This window comes from Taeniopygia guttata, chromosome 13 (genome assembly GCF_048771995.1).
Source record: "Taeniopygia guttata chromosome 13, bTaeGut7.mat, whole genome shotgun sequence".
Lineage (NCBI taxonomy): Eukaryota > Metazoa > Chordata > Aves > Passeriformes > Estrildidae > Taeniopygia > Taeniopygia guttata.
Genome location: NC_133038.1, coordinates 16,800,655 through 16,826,785, shown reverse-complemented (window position 1 = coordinate 16,826,785; position 26,131 = coordinate 16,800,655). Strand labels below are relative to the sequence as shown.

Below are 26,131 nucleotides of genomic sequence, written 5' to 3'. Positions count from 1 at the left end.
GCGTCCACTGAATGACATAGGCCACTTCATCACCTAGCCTCTTGGTTTATAAACTACATTCTTTGAAATCCCAACTGTTTATCCCTTAATTGTAGCATTTGATTCTCTGGCTTTTCCCCCTCCTCTCCCACTTTGCCTGGGGAGAGCTGTTTTCCATTATGGCTTTTGCTCACTTCTCACAATCCAACAGAAAATAGTTTTCCTTTTTAAACTTGCATTGCAGATCCCTCCTGGATTGAAATAGCATGGATGCCTATTTGCATTTGGGTGTTATTACTTGGAGTAAGCTTGATTCTTGCTGCTGGTGCTGAATGGCAGATCTGGGAGGGGAAGGCCTAAATTCATTATTGATTCTGAGTAGCTTTGTGAAAGCAGCATAGTCCAAGGTCTTGGTTCTGGGATCAACTGCCTGGAATGCAGTAAATTCACCACATCAGTTGCAGCTAAGTTTGTAATATAGCTCACAGATGGCAAGAACTAGATCTTTGTATGATCTGTGGCAGTCAGGCATTCTTGGTGTGTATTTTATTAATTAAACAAAGAAATTACAAAGCATATTTGACTTTAGTTGAACATCAGTTCCAGACTTAGGCAAGGCAAGAGGGCAGAGCAAAGCATCAAACTGAATGATGTCAAGATTAATAGTGCAATCAATGAAGAAGTTAGTAAGAAATATCAGAAAATACAGTGGAAACAGTCTTTTGGGTCTAGCTCCATGGTCTTGTGTGGGTACATGTTGACCTGTTCCAGTTTGCTCCAAGTAAAAAGGATGAAGCTGTGTATTTTTTGATACTGCTACCAGTTTATCCTGGCATTGCCTTTGCACTGGCAGCTGGTGAGATTCCTCTCCCACTGTAGATACAGCCAACATTTCTTCTTTTCTGTTCTGTGCTACTCAGCTCTGCCTCAAAAGTTAGCATACCCCAAATGAAAACTACATGAAATGCATTTAAAAATGCCCAGTGGGCTGGCAGGTGAAAAATTTCTCTTTTAGAAAGAAAGTATGCCACTGGCACAGGAATCCACAAACTTGGTTGTGACAGGTGCATGCTCAGTGCTGTAACCCTCTGGGTGTCATTAGCACAGGACTTGGGCAGCTTGCCTTGCTGTCAGCTCTGTGTTACTCATGGCAAACACTGGATTTGGTGCCTTTGAGGCCGAGCTTTGGAGGGATTTGGGGTTCAGCAGGACAGAAAGCACAGACCATGCCCTGGAAGTGTAACCAGCAGTTTCCAGTGTGCTCTCAGTGTGCCCTGAATTTGCAGATGACACCAGTTACCTGACTGATGTGTAAGACTGGAAATAAAAGCTTCCTTCAGCTTTTGACAATCCATTTTTACTGCCTGGTGCAGAAGCCCTGAGGGCTGGGGGCAGTTGTGCTCCTTTCCATGAGCCAGCAGTGGTCAGAGGTGTTCGGCTCTGTTTGCTTTGCACAGGGAAGTGCAGAGAGCTCTCATTTTCAGTCTGCTCTGTACCCCATCAATTTCTAATGCATTCAGCTCCCCTTTCATGCACACACCACTAACTCAGCCATGTACCAGCAGAAACATTGTCAGGAATTGTAGTTTGGCGAGTGCGGAATGCGGACCAGAGCCCCATTGTGTACCACATGCTCTTGTACAATAAAATCCCTTGTTACTACATTTGGAAACGATAAATCGTGTTACATAAAGTAGCCTGACAGGTCCCATTTCAATGGGAATTTTAATGCTTTCATATTAACATTCTGACTGTGTCCTTGACTGTCTGGATTGCATTAGAGGTGCTTGGCAGCAAATGGAGAAAAGCCATTGGGAGCTGGTTCAGAGCAGGCATTCCAGGCACACATCACTTCAGGATGGCTTTTTATTTTCCCTGGTTTCCATCTTCTCTTTGGCCTCAAGTGCTTGAACACCACAGCAGGGTCTGTTTGAGGATGGGGATTGTGTTTCTTTTTGGTTTAGATTTTAACCTGAACTATGCTGGTATGACACAACTTCTAGGTGAGGGAGGTGGTTGAGCCCAGGCTGTGGCCCTGCTCTGCCTCAGAAAACTCTTGCAGGCCAGAGTGGTTTGGATCTCAGAGTCTCCAGAGAAGGCCCCAGCAGTGCTGGATTTGGACCTGGTGGACCCATAACTTGCTAAATGCTTAGTTTGCACCCTTGTGTCTGTGTTCAGTGCAGTTAGGGGAATGTAATGCTCCACACAAGTGCTGTTTGCTCAACCTTAATTGCACTATTTTGTTTTTCTTTCCTAAGTGTCTCTGAACATCTCTGTTGCTTGGAAAGTGATTGGGCAGGAAAGTGCCTGGCTTATCTATTCAATATCTGCTGGGAGAAATCATTTGTCTTCAGAACTACCAGCAAAGGATATTTCTACTCCTGACACACTTGCAATTTACAGAATGGAGATGTGTTTTCATGATGAATTTGCCTATTAATAATGTTGATCCACAGCTTTGCATGCCCATCAAGGATCCAAGCTTGGAAAGGAGCATGTGAATTTTCACATGACTGTGAAATTCATTTATAGCAAGTATCTATATACTGAAAGGCCTCTTGCATAGCCCTTTTAATGAAAGCATCTGTTTCTGTGGGAATAGATGTGAATTAAAATGGCACACTGATCTGTGTTGATGATAAAGATGCTGATAAAAATTCTGCCTTGAAATAATCTACACTTTCTTTTTTAATATTGTTTGTCAGTTTAAGATGCCTGAATGCTGACGTGATGGATGTGGTTTGAAAGCCTGGATGGGTTTTCCTGTCATGGACTTTGCTGCTCAGTAGAGAGCTGTGCTGTTATGCTGGGCCCTAATTTCCATAGACATTATTGCTTTGACAAAAATGCTTCTTTTAAAAACAGAACATTTCTGAAGTGATAAGAGTTTTAAGTTTAATGCTTACAGGCTGCCACAGCGTAAATATTTCGGCATCATTGGAATGAAGCCAGATGAAGACGGTGAGAACTTCATACCGTGTCAGTCAGGCATTTTTGGGCTACAGAATCAAGCTTCCAGGTGTTCACCCAACACCGTCCTGGTCTGGGACTTCAGTGTGGGGTTTTCAGGAGATGTTCTGGCACCTTCTGTTTCTTAGGGAGGAGCAGAAGTACTTGTGGAATTTAAGAGACATTCTGAAGAGTCCAGCTCATGCAAAGTTCTGTACACCTTGTGATCTTTGGGTTTTCGAGCTCTTCAGAGTCTTCCCTGTCACCACCAGTGGTTTCCCTGAACTTGTCCCAGTGTTGATGTGGAAGCTGTTCTTGAGACCCCAAACAACTTGATGTGCCCAGCCCTAGAGAGGAGCCATGGCAGCACATCTGGGCTCCAGCTGTGTGCCCTGGGTGGGGGCACAGGCCAGTGCAGCCACTGATGCCAGTGGCACAGCTTCAAGTCCTGGATGCTTTTGCAGACCCAAGACAGTTTTTGTGCTGTGCAGATGCATCTCTTAAAGAAGCATATGTATGGCTGAGTGCCTCCTGAGAGAATCCCAGCAAAGCCCAGCACTCACACCTCAGGTCTGATTTCAGTAGGAGTCTCTTGAAGTCTTAAATCACTTCTGTGCTCCATCCACTGCCTTCAGCCTTTGCTGTTTGTTTGGTGCAGAGCTGCCAGCGAGAACTCTCTTAAATTGATTTGACAGCAGCTGGGACTTCTTCTGAACTGCCTTGTACAGCAGAACTCACCCTTGCAGCCTTTCCACACTTTGCAGCATTTTTGTTACAGAGTCTTAATGTATGTAAAAGAAGGAAGGTGGCTGCCCTCACTTACAGTGCTCACTGCAGCCAGCTGTGCAGCAGAGCTGAGCTCTAGTGCTGCCTCTGAACAAGAATTGAGTCCTGTGGATACTCTGAGTGGCCGTGAAGGCTCCCATGCTACCCAGTCTCTCCTTTCCCCCTTCACCCTTTGCTTTTGTGTTGGTGAAACACCCGGGTTTTCCTTTCTTGTCAGGCATGTGTCCATCTCCAGTGTTAACACATTCTGATCTTCTGATAATGCATTATAAATCTCGACCTTTCTTAATCTCATGTTAATCAAATAACATTTAAGATTGGTACAGGGAAAACCTGCAATAATAATGTGTACAGTTTTGTTTGTGATATGGATGTTGGCATTTTGCAGTGTTTTATTTTTGTTGAACTCAAAGTGGTTTTACATAAATACACTCTAATGCTGTGCGTAGATTCTGCCTTAACATTGTGGTTTATGGCTTAATTCATTTGAATTCTACTGTTTTGTAGGCAAATATTTGAAATTTATCTGTCTACATAAGATCAAATATGTAGTCACCCCGAATGCAACTCCCATTTGGTGATACTTGAGTAGTCTCTCAAAGTCAAATTCAAGGAGTATGGATGGAATGGAGCATGTAAGTTTGTGCAGTGACTGCTGATCTGTGGATAAACAGTCTTTTAGCCTCCAGCAGGATCATGCTCTCAGTGTGCATAAGTATTACACACACAACTGGGCTTTTCAATTCCTCTCGTTGGAGGAAGGGGGTGATGGAATTATTACAAAGCTGGAGTACCACAATTCTTGTACTGCAATGACATACTTGATTCTAAACTCCTCGACTTCTCCTTTTTCTTTTGCCTTGATCTAATACAAACTCTGGATTAAGGTCTATCTGCAGGATGGGATTCAGGAGATAATGAAGGGAGAGGAGAACAGTCACTGTCCATGTACACATGTGTCCCTGTGACTGTGTGGTACCACTTGTCTCCTCTCCAGTGCACCCACGACATGCAAAACCTGTTGTGCTCTTTCATTTTTTTCCTTTCCAGTACCTCTTCATCTTTTATACAGCTCCTGCTGCAAGCATTAGAGGTCTTGATGGAAACTGGATATTCTCTTCTGGATGTGGTGTTTATTATCCAGACTCTGCTCTTGCTTAACCTGTTTTATCCTGTGTAAGAAAGCTGATGTTCTGTAATGCTCTTAATGTGTCCTGGAGCTTCAGACCTCCTTTGTCCCAGAAAGTCAGCAGAATCAATACAGAATAATTAGCATTTGTGGCTTATCCAAATAGTGGAAGCCCTCTGGAATTTAAATAGAGGCAAAAGAGTGACTTAATCCTTCTCATGTCTGAGAAAAGGATGAGGCTTCAGCTGTATCTTGGAACACTGTTGAAATAGAGGAGGAAACTTTGGCTTCCTCCTGGCCTACACAGGGACACATTTCTTTAGCAGGAGGGATAGGAGTTTGAAGGGAAGCAGCAGAGCCAGCTTGTGTATGGCAGGGTTAAAATCTGCTCAGGCTATGTGAAAACACTTCATGACTTTGGAGACTGGATACTCACAAGTTATTTTTGCTGAACAGGCATTCTAGAAGAGTTGTCTCCTTAGAATAAGAGCAGCAAAGCCAGAGGCTGTCAGGCCGGGAGCTGCCTTGCAGAGGTGGGCTAAAAGGTGCATTTTTCTCAGCAGCAATTAAAAAAAGCACTGCCTTAGAGCCACAAAGGGAAAACCAGGGCTTGTGCAAAATTAGCAGCAGGCAGTGAAGAATCAAACCCAGATGGTTCTGTGCTGGCTTTCACAAATACCTGTGCCTTCCACAAATGGAGGGTGGTTTTGTTTATTGTGTATGTCAGAGTGAATGCAGATATTGTGGGGTGTGCAGCCACTCATGGAGTATCCACTCCACGGCCTTCCTGGTAACGTCTGTCAGTCAAGAAACAAGGCTTTTGGATCCTTTGGGTGCTCCACTGCTGCCATATGTGGCCAGAAGAAAAAAATTGCTTCTCAGCTCAGAATCTCTTTGATATGCCTGAGGTGCTGTCAGCTGTGGTTTGCTGAATATGATAAAGTGAATTGACATTATCAGTTACTTTCTGAAACCTGCAGAGTGATGTGGGGAAATGAGACCTACTCCTTCTGTGGGGGGGAAAGGCTCTGAAAACAGAAGGCTCTTGGTTTAGGATCAGTTCAGCTTTGTAGGTGTGGTATCCTGAGAGTGAAGTCTGTGAGGCACAGGAAGTGTGGGTGACATGGGAGTGTGGGGGAGTGACTGCACAGAGATGAGGAGCATCTTGGGGATGTGGGTGCGCCAGTCCTGGGTGCCATGACTGCTCCAGAGCATCCTTCTAGCTTGCCTCTCATCTGCTGGGGTTTAGGGAATTTGTTTTGACCTTGTATTTAAAGGATGGATTCCCTAAAAAAGACTCCAAAACCTTTTTGGAGTTGGAGTACTTTTTGTTGCCTTTGATTAAATTTTGGAGTAAGGTTCTCACTTGCAGGTGTGGCAGGCAGCTTTTTTAATAAGACAGATGAAGATTTGGCCATGAGGCTGCACACAGGGGCTATTTGGGGGAGTTGGAACATTGACTCTCCTAAACTATTCAAGACTTCAAATAATCTCGATACTGTTAAATTTCTTTTCATGTTGTCTTGATATATGAATGTAGTTGCATAATTTCTCTGCAAAATAAAATACATACAGAGATGTTAAGGAATGCTGGAGATACTTAAGCAATTTCTTTGAAACACCAGTCTCATTATGTGCTTGAGATTTTAGCGATTTTATTTAGTTTATTTTCTTTTCTGATATTACCTGCAGCATTGGTATATGATGCTTTAAAAAGCCCCTGTTTGCTGAGTAGAAAGATAACCCTGGGACTTGTTTGTAGCATACACATTTTGTCCTGTATCTGGTGTTGGAAGTTGATGGATGTTTTTCCTTTCAGGCTTCCTAGCAGATGAATTGCAGCTGTGAATGTCAGTAGTGCCCAAGTCAGATCCCTCTATGTACATGCTGTCCCCATGGTTTTTAACCCAATACTCTGCACTGCTTTTAAGTATGTATTATTTTTATTCAAATTCTCTTGACTAAACCCCAGAATTAATGCAATTACTTGTGCTTGTTTAGAGGTTGAGCAACTAGCTGTGAGATACCGCCCAGGTGGCTTCTGCATCTGTTGCTTAAGTGTCGTTTCTCCCTTTTCAAAGGGTTTGTGTGTATATCTCCCCCTCAGCACTCAGCCTCCTGGATTGTATAGGGAGGAATGTGGGATGTGGGGCTGGCTTCCTCTTCCCTACTGTGCCTTTGAACCTCTCCTTTGAGGACTCTTTATTGAGTCATTTTGGGGGAAGAAGGTGACTGGAGAGCTCTGATGTCAAGTACAAAATAAGATTGCAGCTATATCACTTGATACTGTTCCCCTTAAATGCCAAATTGTGAATTTCCTTAGAGGCAGAATGAGTTTTTTGGGCATCTCTCCAGGAGTCAAAGAATCCAAATTCTAGAGGTCAGTGGACTGAAAAAAGCCAAGAAAACAAGAAGTTAATGCAGAAATAACTGAAGAGAAAGAAGCTGAAGGCCCTTCAGCCTTGTGCCTGGGCAGGTGACCCCTTTGGAGCTAATGGCCTACCAGATGGGCATGTTCCTTCCTGCAGGGCCCTTTCATTGGGGAAGGCAGGGTCTGCACCTGGCCATGGAGATGTTGATGTTCTTGTGAGGGTGGGTTTGCAGAGGTGGCTCTGGTAGCCACAGGTGAGGTGGGTTTCTGCTCCTCCCACTGTGGTGAGCCACAGCTGTGCTCACCCTGGGGCTGCTCCTGTGCTCAGGGACCTGCGGAGTGAGGAGAGCCTGTCAGGAATGTGTGTGGAGAGAAAAAAGTGCTACTTATGCACATCTTCCTGTCCTGTACACCCCCACCAATGTTCTCATGAGGGTGTTTTCACAGAGAAAGTAAAACTGCCTTTTTGGTGGCAGATGCTGAATTCTCCAAACTTCCTCTAAAGTTTAATCTCTGGTCAGTTTTGTAGTGCTGTGGAAACCTATTTCCTCCATGCCTCCAAGTTATGGGTATCTCAGCTGGACTTGAGGAGCTCTTTTTGTTACAGCAGGCACTCAAGTACACAGGGCACTTGTATCCCCTGGGAGTATTTTTGGTGTTATTTCCAGTGGATTGATTATTTTATGTGTTGTGTAAACTTGCTCTATGACTTTGATTCTATTACCCACTCCTGGAGCAGTGCCTGTGAGCAGGGAAGGGTGCTATCAGTGCTAGACTGCAGTGAAGTGTAGATTCAGTTACAACTTATTTCTTGGTGTAAAACTGAATTTACCAGCTGGGTTTTTCAGATTACTGTCAGCTCAAGTACCTTCAATCTCCTGCTTTTTCTGTGCCAGTTTTTGCAGTTCTGTGTATTAATTCTGTTAATTTTTAATAGCTGTTACTTTATCATCTATCTAATGCTAATTTAAATTGTGTGTCTAATGATCTCTTTAGAATTAGAAGATGATACAATTTAAAGTTTGAAATGTCTCAGCATCCCATAGCACTCAGCTTTGTTTTCCTTTATTTTCCTGGATGCTGAGGCGATGCTGCCTTTCCCCTGCACCTCAGATGTGCTGAGTGTTCCTAAATGGTTTATTTCCTTTGACATTCATTTTCTTTTGAAGAAGGACAGCCACCTCGTATGTGTCAGGCTTGTACTGGAATTCTAAATACTTTAATGCATTCTTATTGTCTGCAAGGGTGGCTGGCTAATTAGTTAGCTTAGTAAATAATAGCTTGGTGATGAAGGTATGCACACCGCGTTTCTGGGCTTTTTAATCCCCACTGTGCCCCGTGAGTCACTGGCTCTGGATGAATGTAGGTGATGTGGATGAGGGAGGCTTGGTCTGAGTGCACTCAGTGGGATCCCCCTCCTGGGCAGCCAGGGCTGCTGCTTGAGCCCTTTTGGCTTCTCAGGGACTTCATCTGACCCTGCAGAGCTGTCCCAGCACAGGGAGGAGCTGGAGCTGCTGGAGCCAGGCCAGAGGAGGCTCCAGGATGAGCAGAGGATGGAGCAGCTCTGCTGGCAGGAAAGGCTGGCACAGCTGGCATTGTTCACCTGCAGAGGAGAAGCTTTGGGCTGAGCTCAGGGTGGCCTTGCAGGGCCTGAAGGAGCCACAGGAAACCTGGAGAGAGACAATTGACAAGGGGGAATGGCTTCCTACTGCCAGAGTAGCTTCAGATCAAATATTGGGCAGGACTTGTTCCTTGGGAAGGTGGGCAGCCCTGGCACAGGTGCCCAGAGCAGCTGTGGCTGCCCTGGATCCCTGGCAGTGCCCAAGGCCAGGTAGGACTTTGGGGCTTGGAGCAGCCTGGGACAGTGGGAGGTGTCCCTGCCAGGGCAGGGGTGGAATGAGATGATCTTTAAGGTCCCTTCCCACCCAGACCATTCTGGGATTTTGTGATGGAGAGGAGATTCTGCTGGTTTGGCTGCTGCCAAGGCTTGAGGTTCTTAACAATTAGTCAGCTTTTCCTGCTGTGCCTAGTTTTTAATGCCTATTGCTTCCTGTCAAAGGCAGCTTCATACCTACTTTTTGTTAGTGTATGGGAGGTTGAGGCTGCTGAATCCCCCCTACAGGAAACGCTTTTAAATCCGTCGCAAATTTAACCTATTTCTATTTCTAATAATGAATAAAGGATACATTAATTCTAACTTTGAATGTCTTGTGACCATATTGGTAGGATTGCTTTATTATCTGTTTCTCCAAGCTGTCTTGCCAGGAGTTAGGTGGCTTTATTCCCAGATTTATAATGCATTCTCTTCCTCTTGGAAAGGGCATATGCTGCCTTGGCTCACTCATTTTAATTTGAGTTTTGCAGGGGTCTGTGTTGTTCCAATTTTAGTTCTATTTCTAAAGCCTTTTCCACACATGTAAAATTTGATAAGAACTACAATATCTCAAGGTTTTTACAATTACTGCAGGTGTAAACTTCAGCCTACTTTTCGTGCTTCTTCATATATCTATTAATTCATATAATCTGCAAAAGAAAAGCTTGAGATATTCCTTAGATAAGGTTGCTAATTAACATAAAAAAGAAAAACCAAGCCTGTAAAAAAGCAGCTCCAGTGGTAGATTACTCACCAGCCCCAGCAGCTCTCTGACTCCTGCTAGAAGTGGTTTGTCCTCCTGATTTGGTATTCTGAGACATTCTCCCATCCATCCTGCTTCTCCCATCTAACCAGGCATACTGGAAGTGAGATGAATTGACCTGTAGCCAAGCTTAACCAGTCGTCACTTGGCAAAATCCCTTGGGAGGAAACAGCTGGAAGTGTTGACAAAATATTAAGCAGCCTTCCTTGAGCTCCTGGTTGTCGCTCACAGATGCCTGGGTCAGATCTCACCTGGCTGTGCTTGGCTGGGGGGATCTGGCATTATTTTGATCTGGGTGCTGCATGAAGACACTTAGGTTTAAAACTGTGCTTTTATCAGCAGCTGTGATCCATTCCAGGGCCTGTGGGAGCTGTGATGTGGTGCTGTCCTGTTCCTTTCCAGCACAGATTCTGTGCTCCTGTCTGGGCTGGGGGGCAGCTGGGGGCTGTGGTCCAGGAGGAGGAGCAGCCTGGCTGGGTGTGCTGGAGTCCTAAGCCCTGACACCTCCCAGCAGGGAGGGGTAGGAGCATGGGATTGCAAATTGCAGGTGTAGGATGCCAGACTCCCTGCAAAGTAACCCCTTTACACCTGGAGTTGGGTGAGGTAGAGACACAGCACTCTTCTGCATCTGTGCCATGGAGGCAGGAACTGCCCTGGGGTGGAGACAGTGACCCTGAGATGGGCTCAGGGGTCAGAGCATGCTGTCAATAACCCCAGGATGTGGGGCTCCATCCCTGTGTGGGCCATTCCCCTGGGAGTTGGATTCTGATCCTTGTGGGCCCCTTCCAGCTCAGGATAGTCTGTGTCCTGAGTGTGCTGCTGGAAGAGGGACCTGGCACACAGCTGCCTCTGAGCTCAGCTGAGAAACACCTGCTGGGAAACAAGAAATAGAAACCTCTGCCATTTTGTAAAAGGTTTCAGGTACATTTACTTGGTTAATGCTGGGTCTGCTCTGGCTTGCAGAGCCCCAGCATCATGATGTGATGGAAACTGGGGAAACTCGATTCCATGGAATGTCAGGTTTAGCGTGTGATGTATTATTGCCAATTTGGGTTTTCTTTTGCGCTTTTAGGGAAAAGATGGATGTTGTTACAGGATGACTTCCTTGGCACCCTGGCACTTTCCTACCATTACTGACCTTAAAAATAGATATTTTTGCTTCAGTGATAGAAATGTGCTGCAGAGGTGTAGAGCCTTCATGCTATATATCATAAAGCATATGCTATTAACTTGCTAGATATAAGAATAAGCCTTAAGAGAACACTGGGAGATAGATCTGTTACCTAGAAGTGGTATAAAACTAGTACAAAATGTTTGAGAATCTGTTGTTTTTCAGACCTGACAAACACCTCTCTTCATCCCTTCCCTTTCTCCCCCACACCACAGGTGCAAATAATAGTAAAAAAATTACTTTTTGCTGTTGCAGTAATGTTTTTTCCCCTTAAGAAATAATACATTGATAGCACTAGACAATAACTTTCAAGGTTTGGTTTCATCATCTCTTTAAAGAAGACTCACAGGATCAGAATATCCTGACTTGGAGGAACCCACAAGGATTCCAGTGCCCTGCTCAGACACCCCAACAATCACCCCTGTGCATCCCTGGTGCCCAAAGGCTCCTGGAGCTCTGGCAGCCTCAGGGCTGTGCCCATTCCCTGGGCAGCCTGGGCAGTGCCAGCACCTCTGGGGGAAGAACCTTTCCCTGAGATCCACCCTGAGCCTGAAGTCCAAAAAGCTCACATCAGCTGGCTTTCCTTGATCAGCCAGGTGGGATCCCCTGTTGCAGAAGGGAATCAGGTTTGACAAGCAGGACTTTCCCCTCCTGTAGCTGTGTTGGCTGTGACTGATGCCTGTGTTGTCCTCCAGGTGTTTTTCAACACCTCCCAGAATAATCTCCATAACTTTACCCAGCACTGAAGTGAGACTGACAGGCCTGTGGTTTCCGGGGTCCTCCTTCTTGCCCTTCCTGAAAATCAGAAAAATGTTCACCCGCTTCCAGTCAGCTGGGACCTCTCCAGATTCCCAACACCACTCAAAAATCATCAAGAGAGGCTTTGTGATGATATCAGCAGCTCTTTGAGGATTCTTGGATGAATCCCATCAGGCCCCCATAGGTTTGTATGGATCCAGTTGGAGCAGCGGATCCTGCATGATTTCAGAGTCCGCTGGGAGCTGATCATTGTCACAGTCGTGGCCCTCCAGCTCAGGGCACAGGGACTCCTTTGGTCCATGATCCATGTTGAAGGCAAAGAAAGCATTAAAGATCTCTGCCTTTCCCTGTCCCTGTCTGTGAGACGATCATCCTCATCCTGGAACACACTGAAGTAATTTCTACACTGCCTTTTGCCATTAATATCTTTGTGAATTGTTATTATTCCCCAGTTTTGGCAGCTTCAGCTTCCGTTGAGCTTTGTCTACATGGATTTTCTGCCTGCAGTGGAGGGAGCAGCATCTCTGTTCTTCCCATGTCACCTGACCCTGTTCTCACTGGGCACATTCCTTCCTTTTTAACCTCATTTCCAACCTGGCTTGGACACTTCCAGAGCTGGGGCAGCTGCATTTGGTTGTTCTTAAGATGTGAATTCTTACAAACCAGTCCCAGTGTTTTTAGCTGCTCCCAGTTTTGCCCTAGAATGGGAATTCCAGACTGAGTTACAGGGATTAGGAATCATTTTTAGCCTGGGGCAGTCCTGAAGCTTTTGGTCAGTTGCTATTTAAGTTAAAAGATGCTGTGAAATGTGGAGGAAGACCTGTGTGCTTTCCTGATTTTTCTTTTTCATTAGGGAACTGACTACAAGACTGAAGTTGCAAATTATAGCTCTTCTGTGAGAAAATAAGATTTTTGGAGGTTTTTATATTAATGAAGCGACTGGAAGAATGTTAGTAACTTGAAATATTTGGTTTGAAGGCAAAGGTGGTTTTGATAACAGAGGTGAAGCAGGCTTCTCTTGATTATAACTGCATTACATAAAAAGAAGTGACCAAACCACTTGTCAGAGTAGAAATCAGCCTGAGTACTTGCCTTGATAGAAGTTGTTTTAATAATCACAAAAAGGTCCTATTTTCTGCTCAGAAGGAATGTGGGTTTGATTTTTTTTCCTGGCTCAGCTCACTAAAACCTGTTAGTGTTCTTTATCATATTTTTTACCTTGTGCCTATGAAGAATCTGGATCAAGTATGTGGACTTGTCATTTAATCCTAGTCCTGCCAGTAGTTAAAAACACTTCTCTTGCATAAGCAAATGTAGCAAACAGGATGGAGTAATTATAAAAAAACCCTTTTATAACTCTTTCCATGAGTAAACTTCCCATTAAAGAGTTTGTTTTGAGATTTACTTTAGACTTTTAAATATTTTTGATTTGTATCAGTTAGTTCCCCAGGATCACTGATTACATGTATTTCATAATGTGACACGGGAAATCCACCTGAAATATCTCTGTTTTATATGTATTTAATTAACTGTGTGTGTGTGCATAATGAATGCTTTAGAGGGATAGGGTTGTTTTGTTATTTGCATAAGCTCATATTTTTGGAGTGGTTTCCTGGTATTTTCCTGCTTCCCATGGGTGCCTGATGGCCAGGCAGGATGGACTGGGTTTTGTTGTTGATTGTGCCAGCACAGCCTGAGGTCAGGGTAGTGGCAGTGAGCTGTTTTCTACAGTGCAGCTGTGTTTGCATGAACAATTGAAATTGCTTTCTAAAGCTGATGATCACTTATTAATTTGCCTGATGGAGACTGGTTTTGAATAAATGGACAGTAAAAGTAGGTGTCAGAAAGTTCCTCTCTTGATGATGCAGCTTTATTGGGGCATATTCAAATGATGGAGTGCCCACTAAGAAGAAAGAAGCAGTCTGCAGCTGGGTGGCATCAGCTCATTTGAATGTGGCATAAACCTTTTTCATGTGTCTCTGGATACTCTCCTGGCACCCTTTGTCAAGTTAATTGTTGTCCATAGACAGCTCTAGGTATGAAAGGACAATATCCCTGGGATTTATCTGCTGGGTGCACTGGAGTCTGCCTCCTCTTGGTCTATGTTTCCATTTGTCCCTGTGTTTGAGGGTGTGCTGTCAGACAGGAGGGGCTGGGGAAGGTGTGGGGCACTCATATCACACAGCTCCAGCAATGATCCCACTGCTGTGCCAGTGCTGTGTGCTCAGAAACCTGCTGCTTGCTGGCCTGGGCTCTGCTGGCAAGGGACAGCTCTGCAGCAGGGGGGCAAGGGCTTGGAATTCATTCCAGAAACACCTCTGGGGTGTGGAACAAAGCAGAGGTTTTATCCGAGTTTCAAATTGCTCAACAAGTATTTACAAATATTTATTTATACTGACTAATTCAAAACTCGGTGTGGAAGAGGCACTGCAGTTTGTTCAGTAGTTCCCAGCACTGAGGGTATTTTGAATGTCTGTAAAAAGCTGGAATTCCTTAGTCCTGATGCTGCTGTGTTGTTACAGAGTGAGCTCTGTGGGTGTTTGCTGGGTTTCACTGTGGGTAAAATTGTTGCTGGTCTAGAGACTTGCTCTGCACTCCCTGGCAGGGAGGAATACCGGGCAAGAGCTCATTGCATGCTGAGCCATTGAGGCTGATACTTCCTAGGGTCAGTAAATGTCTGTCCTGCTTTGGCAAAGCCAGGACAAAGGTGAACAGACAACTCCTGCAAGTTCAGTAGAGGGTGAACAGGCATCTCCTAGAAGTCACCAAAGACTCTAGGAACTTGTCAGAAATATCTAATTTTTGTTCTGAGTGTAGTGTCACGTTAAAGATGCAGTACCTGCCAAGGCTCACTGGGTTGGTTTGTTTGTTTTGGTTTCACTTTGGGTTTGGTTGGTTTTGGGTTTTTTTGTGGTTCATCCCAATCAGATGTCTAACCTTAGCCTTTTTGGAAGTTTCTGGATGCTAACTGCAGGTGGAAGGCATCGGAAGACACAGCTTCCTCACTTCCAAGCACCGCAGCTGCTATGGTGCTGATGGGCATCCCAGAGCTAAGCTGGTTATCCACAGACAAGAATATAAACTAGAGATGGCTTTCTTTGCCTACCTGCCCTGTGGCTGTGGAATTCTTGAAGGCCTGGACCCTGCAGATGCACCCTTGCTCCCCAGAGAGCTTCCAGCTGTCATTAGGAGCTCCCCAGCTTGGCTGCCCGTGCTCTGGTCAGCCTTGCAGAGGCCTGCTGCTCCCCTGGGTGCTGAGCTCAGTGTTTGTCCATATTTCCAGCTATTTCCATCTTCATGACTATTTGGAAAACTTGAGGAGGAGTTCTTTAACCTCTCATGTAATCAGCCAGAATTTCAAGCAGCTGTTGCTGTTTGTGTGGGGATGTTGTGCTTCAGGGCTGAACAGGATCAGTGAGTAGTTCCAGGTCTTTACTAGAGCATGTTGTCTTCTCCTGAGGACAGCAGAGATGGTGCTTTAATATCTCCTGCTCTTTAAGTCAGAGGTGTGTGCTTAGACCTGGGGGCTTGCAGCATGGCCCTGCTGGGTGGTTTTCCCAAGCTGGGGCTTTGTTCCTGGCTCACATCCTTTGATAGGTGTGTGCTGAGGATATTGAGTGCACGACCTCCCTCTGGAGCAGCTGGACTGCTTGGACAGCTGAAATTTGCCTTCCTTAAAGCAGAGGTTGTTAGCAAAGCTGCTGAGAGTGGCTGCAGTGCAGGGAGTGTGTTTTTCCCCCAGTTAAGTGCTGTGTGGTGATGGAACTGCCCTTGTAGCATTTATGTCCCTGTCCCTTTCCAATGTTCTCACTCCTTAGCAGACTGTGTTGTTATTAGCTTTACTAAGAGCTCTATTAATTTGACAGGTTTTTTTTCTCCAAAAGAATTCAAACTTAAAGTGGTGTTAGGGCTGAAGCAATCCATTTGAAGGCAGAAATTGATAGTCCTAGCTAACAGCACATGGCTTTTGAGGCAGAGGTTCTGGATATGTGATGGATTATTTAGGAGTTAGGAAGCATTTGCTCTTTTCTCACTAATAGGAACAGTTGCTGTACGGTTGAGCTGGATTCCACATTAACATGCTACTCAATATTTTTAGCTCTTGCAAACATATAAGTAAAACTACTTCTTGCAGCAAGATTTTCTATTTTGTACACTTCATAAAGGATATTTCAAGTACTTCAGTGGCCAAACAGTTAAGAGGTATCTTGGAAGGACCTTTCTGCTTGAAATTATTTGCTGTATCTAAAGCTGTCTTTAATCTCATGTGGTCTCACAAAGCCCATTTTACCTATTAAATATGCAGTAAAGCTGTTCTGATTGTATGTTTAAACAGCAGAAGTCCTTACTGCTCCTGTATTTTAAAATTAAAAATTCAACTGCAACACTACCTTCAGGTTCAGAGCCATTAGAATGGATTTATCAGATTTATTCTCCTGATTACAATACAGAAAATTAATTGCTTTTGAATGTAAAGAATTATGACTCATTCATTATTTAAGAAGCTTCTTGATGGATGAAGCTTTTCCACTTACTCCAAGACTTCTCATGAAATATGGCTGTTTTTTTTTAACTGGTACAAAGCGTGATGCACCTCTGTCAAACAGTGCTGCACTGCCCACGCTGTGGGGTAGGGAGGGGTGGAAGGAAAAGCAGCATCTCCTCTGTGTCCAGTTTGCTTGAATATTCAATGTACAAGGAGTAGAGTCTGCTGGGGATAACAGGGAAGTAACTTCCATGGCATTTAAAAGAAATATCTTGGTTTTATAAAAGAATGATTACTTCATTTAAACATAACACCCTTTCATTTTGCTTGTGTGTGCTTACTGCAAGTGTTTGTGTTACAAACTGGGGAGAAGAAGTTTAGTTTAACTCAAGGGATGTTCCCCTCTGGTCGTGGCTCAGCTTCTTGCTCCTGGCTTTTATGCTTAAATGATTTTTGTGTGTGTTTAACTTTTGTCCTTTTAGAAAACTTAGAAGCAAAAGTCAAATTAAAGACCTTGTGGATTACAACCAGCTGAAGAGCTGAAATCAAGTTTTGGTTACCTGTCAGCCCAGAAGGGTTTGCTGAAGGGTTTGCTCGGTGCCCTTGCAGCCAAACCTCTGGAGTTGTGCATCACAGAAACAAACACAGGATTGTGCTAATGAGACACTTATCTCTTTTTTTTTTTTTTTTTGTTTTGTTTCATAGAATCATAGAATGGTTTGAGTGGGAAGGGACCTTTAAAATAACCCTAGTCCAGCCCCCTACAATAAGTAGGAACAGCTTCAAGCGGATCAGGTCACCCACAGCCCTGTCCAACTTGGCCTGCAATGTTTTCAGGGAAGGGGCATCCACCACCTCTCTGGGTAACCTATTGTATGGTTTCACCACCCTCACTGCAAAAAAATTTCTCCCAAAATAAGACCCAAAGCACGTGAATCCTATGTCAAATATGGCAAATAGAGTTTTACCTCATTATAATAAAATTTCCTAAAATCTTTGTGGTAATGAAATTGTTGATTAGGTAACAATGATTTTGTAATGCTTTTCCGTAAGAACAGATTGCAGAAAATACTGACATCAGGGTTTTGTGGTGGGTGAGCACTCTCACTGAATCCTGTCCCTTGGCCTGGACATTCACTGCAGGAGGGAGCCAGGGTTTCCCAGTGCTGCAGTTTTCAGTTAATTTGTGCAATCCTCTCCAGTCAAATTCTTGAATCTCAATTTTTTTGCAGTTGTCTTAATAGGGTCTACATTTAAAAGTAAGTCGCTAGTGATGTTGACATTTCCTTGTTCCTAATTGGATTTAAAGGTTTTGCATAATGTATTCAGAATACTGGTTTTTCTCTGAGGTGTGTTACCTTTGCTTGCAAGAACAACTGGATTTGTAATTGAGAGATGCTTTTGCTTGTAAAATTAGTCTCTGAGAGTTTAAGAAAATAGATATATCGTGTGCTGCTTTGAAGTATTAGAAGGATTTGAGAGGCAGTTTGCCAGCTGACATTTAAAACCCTTGAGAGCTTTTTCCAGCCAAACCTTTTGATAAAAAAGTAAATGCAGCTATGGCTTAGTTACTAAAATGATTTTAGCTGGCGGTTCAGTGCATGTAATCATCTTGGAACATCCTGAAACTCATTCTTTTGTTCAGTTCTCTCTCATGGCTTTTGGGCTGTGTCTGTGAACTTGCCCCTTCTCAAACCCAGAAATCTTTCCCATGATATTGAGGCACAGTGGCTCTGAATGCTGTGCTGGCTGTGGTAGCTCATGTAAAGAAAAAAAAAAGTACTTCTTGTACCAGGAATGTTTTTGGGACCCTTCCTGGAGGGCTGTGACTCAGAACTGATGGGATGTCTCACTGTGTGACACCTGTGAACCTTTTGAGCTGTTTGTCCTTGCCACACTGTTGGCAGGACGTTCCCTCTGGAAATGCCAGGTCCTGGCTGGCACAGTGACCCACAGGTGGGCCCTGGGGGTACCTGAGGAGCCAGGAAACACCCAGGGGCAAAGCCAGGCTGGGCCAGACCTGTGCTGATCCTGATCCAGCTACTCAAGGGCCAGGAGTTTGGCTTTGGCTTGGTTTTCATTCGGTTTTTGTTAGTCAGGAGACACCTGGTTTGGGAGGAGCCCCTGCTGCCCTGCCCACTGTGGTACAGTAGAAGGTTGTGTTTTGCTCAGTGTGGTACAACAGAAGGGGCTGGATTTGCTGTGACTGGCAAATGGCCCAAACCTGACTCTTCTGCTTGGGACAGTGGATGCAGACTGCTTTTAATATACCATGAAAGAGCGAGCTTTTGGCACCTCTGCTTGAAAAGGGAGGAAGAAAGAGGCAAATTCAGTTTTACAGTATACACAATTTTAATAACAAAATGCTTCTGTACACTGCACTTGTTTTACTCCATTACTTACGCCCCCTCCCACCAGAACTTGGCTCTTGAAACGTAATTTAAACACAATGCATCTAGGACTCTCTGTAATCATGGGTTGCTAAGCTGGTAGAATAGTTCACTTACTAGTGTTTTCATTAGTAAAAAATAAAATAGGGTGAGTTTTGTTTGGCTTTTTACAAAGGAGTACTTGGGAGATGGCAGGTGTACCTTCTTGGTGCTTACACAGGGGTGTACGACGCTGTTTCACCCCATCTGAGGCCTGACTATACCCCTCAAAGCTTCTGGTGCCTTTCCCTAGATGCCTCTCAGAAGATTTTTACACAAGATGTGAAATGCTGAATTTCCAGCTGATTCTGAAATTATCTCTAAGCATCCTGCTAACGTGGTGCCTTAAAAAGCAAAGCCCAGCACCAATTTTAGCATCTGGGACATTTGCAGTGGAGGAAGGTGTGGGGAGGGAGGAGCTGCTGCCTTTGGTTTCTGTTGTCTCCTTGCTTATTCCTTTTGGGCGGGAGGAGAAATACTGTATCCCCCTCTGAACTTTTTTAATTTTTATGGAAAACTTCATAAGAAAGATGAAAATCAGCTCCTGGGTAAGTTTCATAGGTCTGAACAGATGGATTTTGATAGCTACACCGATCACAAAATTAAATCAACTTAATTTCTGCATTACTTTAATGGAAATAATCTTAGACACATTAAAAATAAATGTGTAGTGCAGGTTTCTGGTTTAAGATGTTTCTGATTTTACAGGGTAGCAATAGGCTCCTGTCTTGTAAGGGGGTAATGGGACAGAAGCTCAGATTTGCATGTGGCTGATCACTGAAAAATCGGATCATTTCTGCTTGGGGGAGAAACAAACAAAACCAAACACTGATGGAGCAGCATTCATTATGTTTTGATCTGATAAGGAAAGGGAGCTCAGTGCAGAGGAGCACTTCAGCTGGAGACTGAACACTCACCCATTTCACCCTTCATCGAGTCATTTTTACTTGTGTGCATTTAAACACTGATCTAATGCAGGGAGACTAACTGGGAGCATTAATTCAGCCTGTTCCAGGAGAATGACTCAAAAGCTGAACTTGTGCTGCTGGGTTTTCATTTCACTGAAGCAAGGGTGAGGAGCAGGGGAAGCTGCCTGGATATCAGCAAGGATGGAGGAGATCTTTGGATAGTCCAAGAACTTCAAGGGCAGCGCAAGAAATTCTGTTTCTAAAAGACCCAAAGACCTCTAAGGTTGTGCCTGGAGGTGTTGAAGCACCTGTAAGCAGTGTAGAATCTGTACAAACCGAGGCTGTGCAGCAGAGATGCTGTTTGGGGAGGGCAGGTTAACAAGCTCCTGTCATCAGCCAGTGCTTGTACTGAAATACAATTAATTTAAACCAAATCATCGTGGTTCTTGTTCTATCAACAAAATAAATCAGGGACTGCTGAGTAGCACAATTATTTCAATCCCCTCCTTGCCTGGAAGAGTCACAAGCAATTGCAAATGGAAGACAGTAACTTTAAAATAAAAAATATGAACAGCCTGTGGCTGTGTCCTTGTGCAGAGAATGGCTCTGCCTGGTGCTCGCTGTCCCTCCGCAGGGAATTCACATTGACTTCACTGCTGCTGCTTGGCATTCTGTGAGTTTTATGATACCTGTTACCCTAAATGTAATGTTTGCTGAATTGCTTTGCTTATGCCTGGAACCTGGCAACAAATGGGTTTGGAAATAGCAGACGTAAAGCACAGCATTTGGGAGACTGGCTGTGGATTAGTGTGAGGTATGGAGAGGGAACGGGATGGTGCTGGGCTTCCCTGCTCGCCTCCTGCTCTGCTGTCTGCAAGCCAAGCACCTCGGGACCAATGGAACCTTGGGTGCCTGGGTGGGTTTGCCTGGAGGGGCACTGGAATGGTGCTTCAATGCTTGGAAAAATCACTGTGAGTGGCAGGGATGGGGAAGGGGGTTGAATGCAGCATTGCTGGAGCATCTGTCTTTGCTCTTCTTGGGTGGCATTAAAAGCTCACAGAGATGGAGTAGTACAGAGCTGGGCTGTTAGGAAAGCAGCTCCTGGAGGAACCTCAGCTCCTCCTCAAGCAGCCTCTTCTTTTTCCTGTGTGGAAGACTGAGGTGGTACCCCTTGAACTGTCTGACAGCCAGGGTGTCTGGGATTGCTTCCTGCAAACACAGCTGAAGCTGTCAGGGTTCAGTGCTGACATCTGATTGGGGATGGCAGCTCAGCCAGATTATTTGGTTGCCAGGATAATTAACAAGCTCGGTGGTAACTTTGTGCTGGTACCCTGCAGCTGTAGGTGGAAGTCATCCCCAAGTGCCTCCTCCCCAGCTGGCCTGTGCCAGCCAGTGCAGGGGGAGGGACAGGGATGCCCACTCACTGCTCACCTGCTCCCAGAGCAGCATCCTGGGCCTCAGGAGAGCTGTGAGCACTTAGGTATGGGAAGGAGCAAAGCAAATCTTCCTACAGTCACCTAAATACCCCTGGGGACCAAGATGGGTTTGTGTTCCTCAGTTTAGCTCTGGCCTTCTGCCTCATGTGGGATTTAATCATCCAGAATATCTGCTCTTTGTCCACCCACCCTGCAGGATTTTTTGTAGTCAGTTAAAAGCAGTAATTAATTTCCCAGAACAGGTGTAAATGGACTCATCTTAGTATTAACAGTTACAAGAGTTCAAAGATATCTCTATGGAAATCCATTAGGCTTCACTGAATCATCTCTTCCATTAAGTACAAAGTCAAGGGAAGTAAACAAAATATTGGCTTTATGTTTAGGGCACTGTATGTAAAAGTAAAATGATGCAAATTAGTTCTTCAAAATCAGCAATTGAAAAACCTTTATGTAAAATCTTAAGAGAAGCTACGTATCTTGCTATAATTGCCTTGGACATGTTCATCTCACAAGAAAGCATCAAACTGTTGTATAATTGCACCCTAAATACCTCACTAAGTGGTAATACAGAGAGAAAAGCAGAGTGAAATAGCAAACAGATTTTTGTGCAGTGGTTTTTCTGTTTAAAAAGTTTGCAGGATAGTTTAGTACATCACAATTAGCATACTGTAATTATGGATTTGGTCAAAGTATGGCAACACTGTGAGGAATTTTGTTTCTTCATCGGGGTGTGCTGGTAATTGTTTAACACTGCAGCATTGGACACAACACATTTTTTAGTTATACATACATGTATATATATATAAAATAATTCTCCATCCCTCTGAATCTTTTAGCTTTGGTTAGAATGTGTACAATATTTGAGCAGTTGACTTAAAAATAATGTAATCCTTTGCAGACCCCCCACCCCCCCACCCTCGTGGCATCTGAGTACCACCATCACTGCATAGATCTGCAAATATTTACATATAATTCCATAATAGAGTATAAATAGCAATATGGTACTTCTGGCTAAAGAAATCAAATTGCCTCTTAGAATGAGGTGTGTGTGTGTATATATATTTATATATGATTTTTTAAAAAGTCATATTAGTTTAGATTCTGTCCCATATTGAGTAAGAAATAAAACATTTTTCAGTGAACTATTCTATAAACTAATCATATTCTCCTAACTTATCAGAAGGGGTCTTTTTTTATCTTGAATTTTAGAAGAGGAGGACAAGTGAGAGCTTATATTACAGGGGCTAATTCTGTCTCCAGAGAAACCAGTGGAGTTAGTGCATGAAAATAGCTTCCCAGCCAGAGGAAGCCTCAGCTGGGGGGGCACCAGGGGGACAAAGAGAGGCTTCTTCCTTCCTTCCTTTCTTCCTTCCCTCTTCTCCTTAACCTTGCTGTTGATATTTGCTTTTAATTAAGAGAACCTTGCATTAAGGGTATTTACACATGAAAAGGTGCTGAAATGCTGTTTGTTCATCATCATTAAGTAATTAGCCTGAATTCATGAAAAGTATCATCAAGTGAAACCAGGGAGTCGAGGACTGAATGTACTTAATATTTTCAATCGATCTCAGCGTGCTGAGCCTCTCTAAAGAAGCTGCAGTGCCAATCTGGGGACACAGAGCGGGCTGTCCTGCTCCTGGGGGGTGTGTGCCCATCCTGCCTGGGGCTCTGTGTGTGTGTGTCCCCATCCTGCCTGGGGCTGTGTTTGTGCCCATCCTGTTCCCCATCCTGCTTGGGGCTCTGTGTGTGTGTGTCCCCATCCTGCCTGGGGCTGTGTTTGTGCCCATCCTGTTCCTGGAGGTGTACCCATCCTGCTTGGGAGTGTGTGTCTGCCTGTCCTGCTGGAACTCTGTGTGTGCATGCTTGTGCATGCACCCATCCTGCTGGGGCTATGTGCCCATTCTGCTCCTGAGTGTGTGTGTGTGTGTGTGCCCGTTCTGCCCAGGGCTGTGTGGCCCTGTGTGTGTGTGCACATCCTGTCTGGGGCTGTGTGTCCCTGTGTGTGCTGTGTGAACTGCTCCTTTCTGTGCCTGCCGTCCCTTTCAGCAAGCTGAGCCATGAACACCATGAACATGCACAGAGCAAAACCGTATTTCAGATAAATTCACCCCAGTGCACTGGAATTCCCACCTGGACCTTTGTTCCTCTTTTATTTTTTTTTTCCTTTTGTTTTCCCTCCCTTCCCTTACTGGAGTGAAATGCTCAGAGGAGGATAATCTTCCTCCCGGGCTGCCCTTAAAGTGCCCGGAGCCAGCTGCAGCGTTTGGGATCCTCCAGCTGCAGTGGAACAAATGGAGAGCACGTCCCCCACAGATCCCTGCACAGATATCCAGTCTCCTTCCCCTAAGACTGATTGCAGTAGAAAAAGTAGAATATGGAGACTCGGGTATAAATGTTTACACACAGTCATATAATTACATAACATGAAACATTTTACATCGTTTGAGGTGAGCATCTCTTTAGACTTTTAAACATTAGGAGTGCAAGTTGAATGTAATCATTGCTTCTTTAACACTGAAAATATTATGGATTTATTTTTTAAAAAACTTAAAAATACTGCACCGCTCCATAAACAATGTTTCCATTAAGTAGCTTGGAAAATTAGGCTTTATGTCAACATTTGTAAAAATTAGAATCTGATGTAGGTCCCTACAATTTTCAAGTAGGTTACTTATCTGATTTACTTTGTGATGGGCTGTAGGTATTATACTTCACATTCTTTATAGGGCAGCTGCTGGCACTTGCACTGTCCGTAGCCATTGATGATGATGAAGGGTCCTTCGTGGGTGGGTTCGTACTCGTTATAGGGTCCTTGGTCTGACATATTGGCCATATGCAGCCGCGTTTGGGATCGGAGCTGCCTGTGGTTTTGAATCATTGAGCACTGCCTAATTCTTCTTAGTGTGGGAGGGCAGCACTTCCTGGAGATGAACACTATAAAAATGATAAAAAAGAAAGAAAACAATAAAGCCATTGTTCCTGTAATTACCCTCTGAGTGAAGATGGCATTGTTTGGCTCAGGGAACTGTTCTTCGGTGGTAACGACCATGCCTGCTGTAGTTGGAATCTCTTTGTCTCCCACATGGAAATGAGAAGAGCTTATTCTTTTCGTGTACTCGGTAGTTGGAGCTGTGTACGATGTCGTAGCCACGGGGGTAACCACAGTCGATAAATTCCAGCAAAGCTGAAAACCATATACTGCATCCAGAATATCCTCTCCCTGGGTGTGGTCGGGGCTGTGGCAGAGGATGGAGTGCTCCCACCGACCTTGGAAGCCACTCAACCATGTGGCCAAGGAGCAGATCTTTGGGCTGCATTCCCACAGATTGCCAGAGAGGCCCACGGTGGTGAGGGATTTCAGCGAGCTCAGGATCTTGGAATCCAGAGTGGTGAGCTTGTTGTTATCCATGAGGAGGGTTTTAAGGTTAGGCATAGTTTCAAAGACGGTGAGGTCGATGGCTTTGATTTCGTTTCCAGTCAAATCGAGCTTTGCTAAGGTGCCCCAGGTCCACTCCATCCCACATGTCAAGTTGCTAATTTTGTTCCACTGCAAGAAGAGCGTGTGCAGGCTGCTCAGCCGGAGGAAGTGAGCAAAATTAATCTTTGTCAGCTGGTTGTGCTCTAGGTGCAGCTCCCTCAGCTTGATTAATCCCGCAAATCCATTGCGAGCCAAACTTCGTAAGCGGTTTGTGCTCAAATCCAGGAATTCCAGGCTACGACAGTCCCAGAACAGGCGGACCGGGATGGTCCGCAGGGAGTTGGATCGCAAGTGCAAGGTCTGTAGCTTGCGAAGGCCGTAGAAGAGCTCGGGGTGCAGAGAGGATAACTGATTAAAAGAGAGGTCCAAATTCTGCAGGTTAAGCAGCTGGCTAAAAGTTGTGTTTGGCAAATGAAAGATTTTGTTGGAACTTAAGACTAATTCCTTAAGTTTATACAGTCCTTGAAAAGAATCTTCTCTGACTGTTGCAATTTGATTATGATCTAAGTGAAGCCAAGTAAGTTGACTGAAGCTTGCAAATTGATCCCTTTCAAGTTCAGAAATATAATTGTGCCTCAGTGACAAACCTAGCGAGCCCTTTTCAGTGGTGTTTGGCACTGAGTGAAACCCCTGAGAGTCACAGTAAAAGAGCAGCTTCTCACAGCGACATTTTGGTGGACAAGCCATGCCCAAGGCAGGCAGCATTTTTAAAACCATACTCATTGCATATAGTGCTGCCAGCATACGAGCCCCTAATGGCCACTTGAAATGTAAGCCTGCAGAATATAATTTAGGAAAACAACAAGATAGGATAGCCTTATCAGTACACTTGGAATATCACAGTGGAAGATTTCACTGCAGATAACATTGCCATGCATTTCCAACAAGCTAATTCTAAATGCAAGAAACAACTTACTACAACAAACCGAATACTTGGACATTATTACACTTAGGAGGAGGCTTTATCTCGATTACGGAGGGTTACAGTGGCACTATCGGAAAACATTTTTTTCATAAGGTTCAGTGCGGAGCAATCAGCTTTAGCATCTTAACTGCTCCTTTAAAGCAGAGCTGTCATTCATTATACAAGGAACAGAGAAACGCAGGAACTTACCCATTCTTTTGAGTACATTGGAGGGTGCATTCAGTCGTAGTTTGAGACTCAACGCCGTGAGTCTGTGAAAGGCTCTAATGTAAGACAGCCTTGAATAATTGACTGGGTTTAGTGTCCTTTGATATTAGTGCAAAATCCACGATGCTCTCTTGGAATATTCCTTTTGAAATTGCTGCCTTGATCTCCTCTGACAGGTCTGCAATTTTTAAATCTTAATACAAGTTTTCGTCCTCTGTGGCTGCTCAGCTGGTTAATCGAAGCTCACGTTTTCCTTTTCCGCAGCTGTGGCTTCCTTTAGTCCTAACTTGTTGATGGCAGATGGGTGGCTTATTGCTGAGAGAAGCTCCTGTAGTAGCATGAGTGCATTTACTGAAAAGCTTTTCAGGGAAGCGGTACAAGAATGGATTTGCTTATGCGCTGCGACCACACAGGGCTCTATATAGGCTGACGTCACCTGGTGACGTTCCTTTTGTTTGGGTTTTCCAGAAGCTTTGCTGTTT

General features: G+C 44.4%; 2 protein-coding genes across 5 annotated transcripts in view; one reads left to right on the top strand and one right to left on the bottom strand.

The window, feature by feature from the left end:
• The window catches only part of CTNNA1 (catenin alpha 1), a 115,002-nt gene that overhangs the window by 34,332 nt on the left and 54,539 nt on the right, over window positions 1–26,131 (top strand). The gene's annotated exons all lie outside the window — the stretch shown is intronic.
• Window positions 18,600–26,045, bottom strand: LRRTM2 (leucine rich repeat transmembrane neuronal 2). 4 transcript variants are annotated; one of them, XR_012058201.1, is made up of 3 exons: window positions 25,632–26,045; window positions 22,805–25,293; window positions 18,600–22,732 (listed from the first exon to the last, which is right to left on the bottom strand). XR_012058201.1 is itself a non-coding variant. In XM_004176396.6 (2 exons), the coding sequence occupies exons 1-2, from the start codon at window positions 25,633–25,635 to the stop codon at window positions 23,744–23,746; spliced, it is 1,554 nt and encodes a 517-aa protein (XP_004176444.1). In that variant the 5' UTR covers window positions 25,636–26,045; the 3' UTR covers window positions 18,600–23,743. The 4 variants fall into 4 exon arrangements, 3 of the variants coding, with proteins under 3 accessions (XP_004176444.1, XP_012431600.1, XP_004176445.1); XM_004176396.6 differs by having other exon boundaries at window positions 18,600–25,293; XM_012576146.5 differs by having other exon boundaries at window positions 18,600–24,844; window positions 25,632–26,043.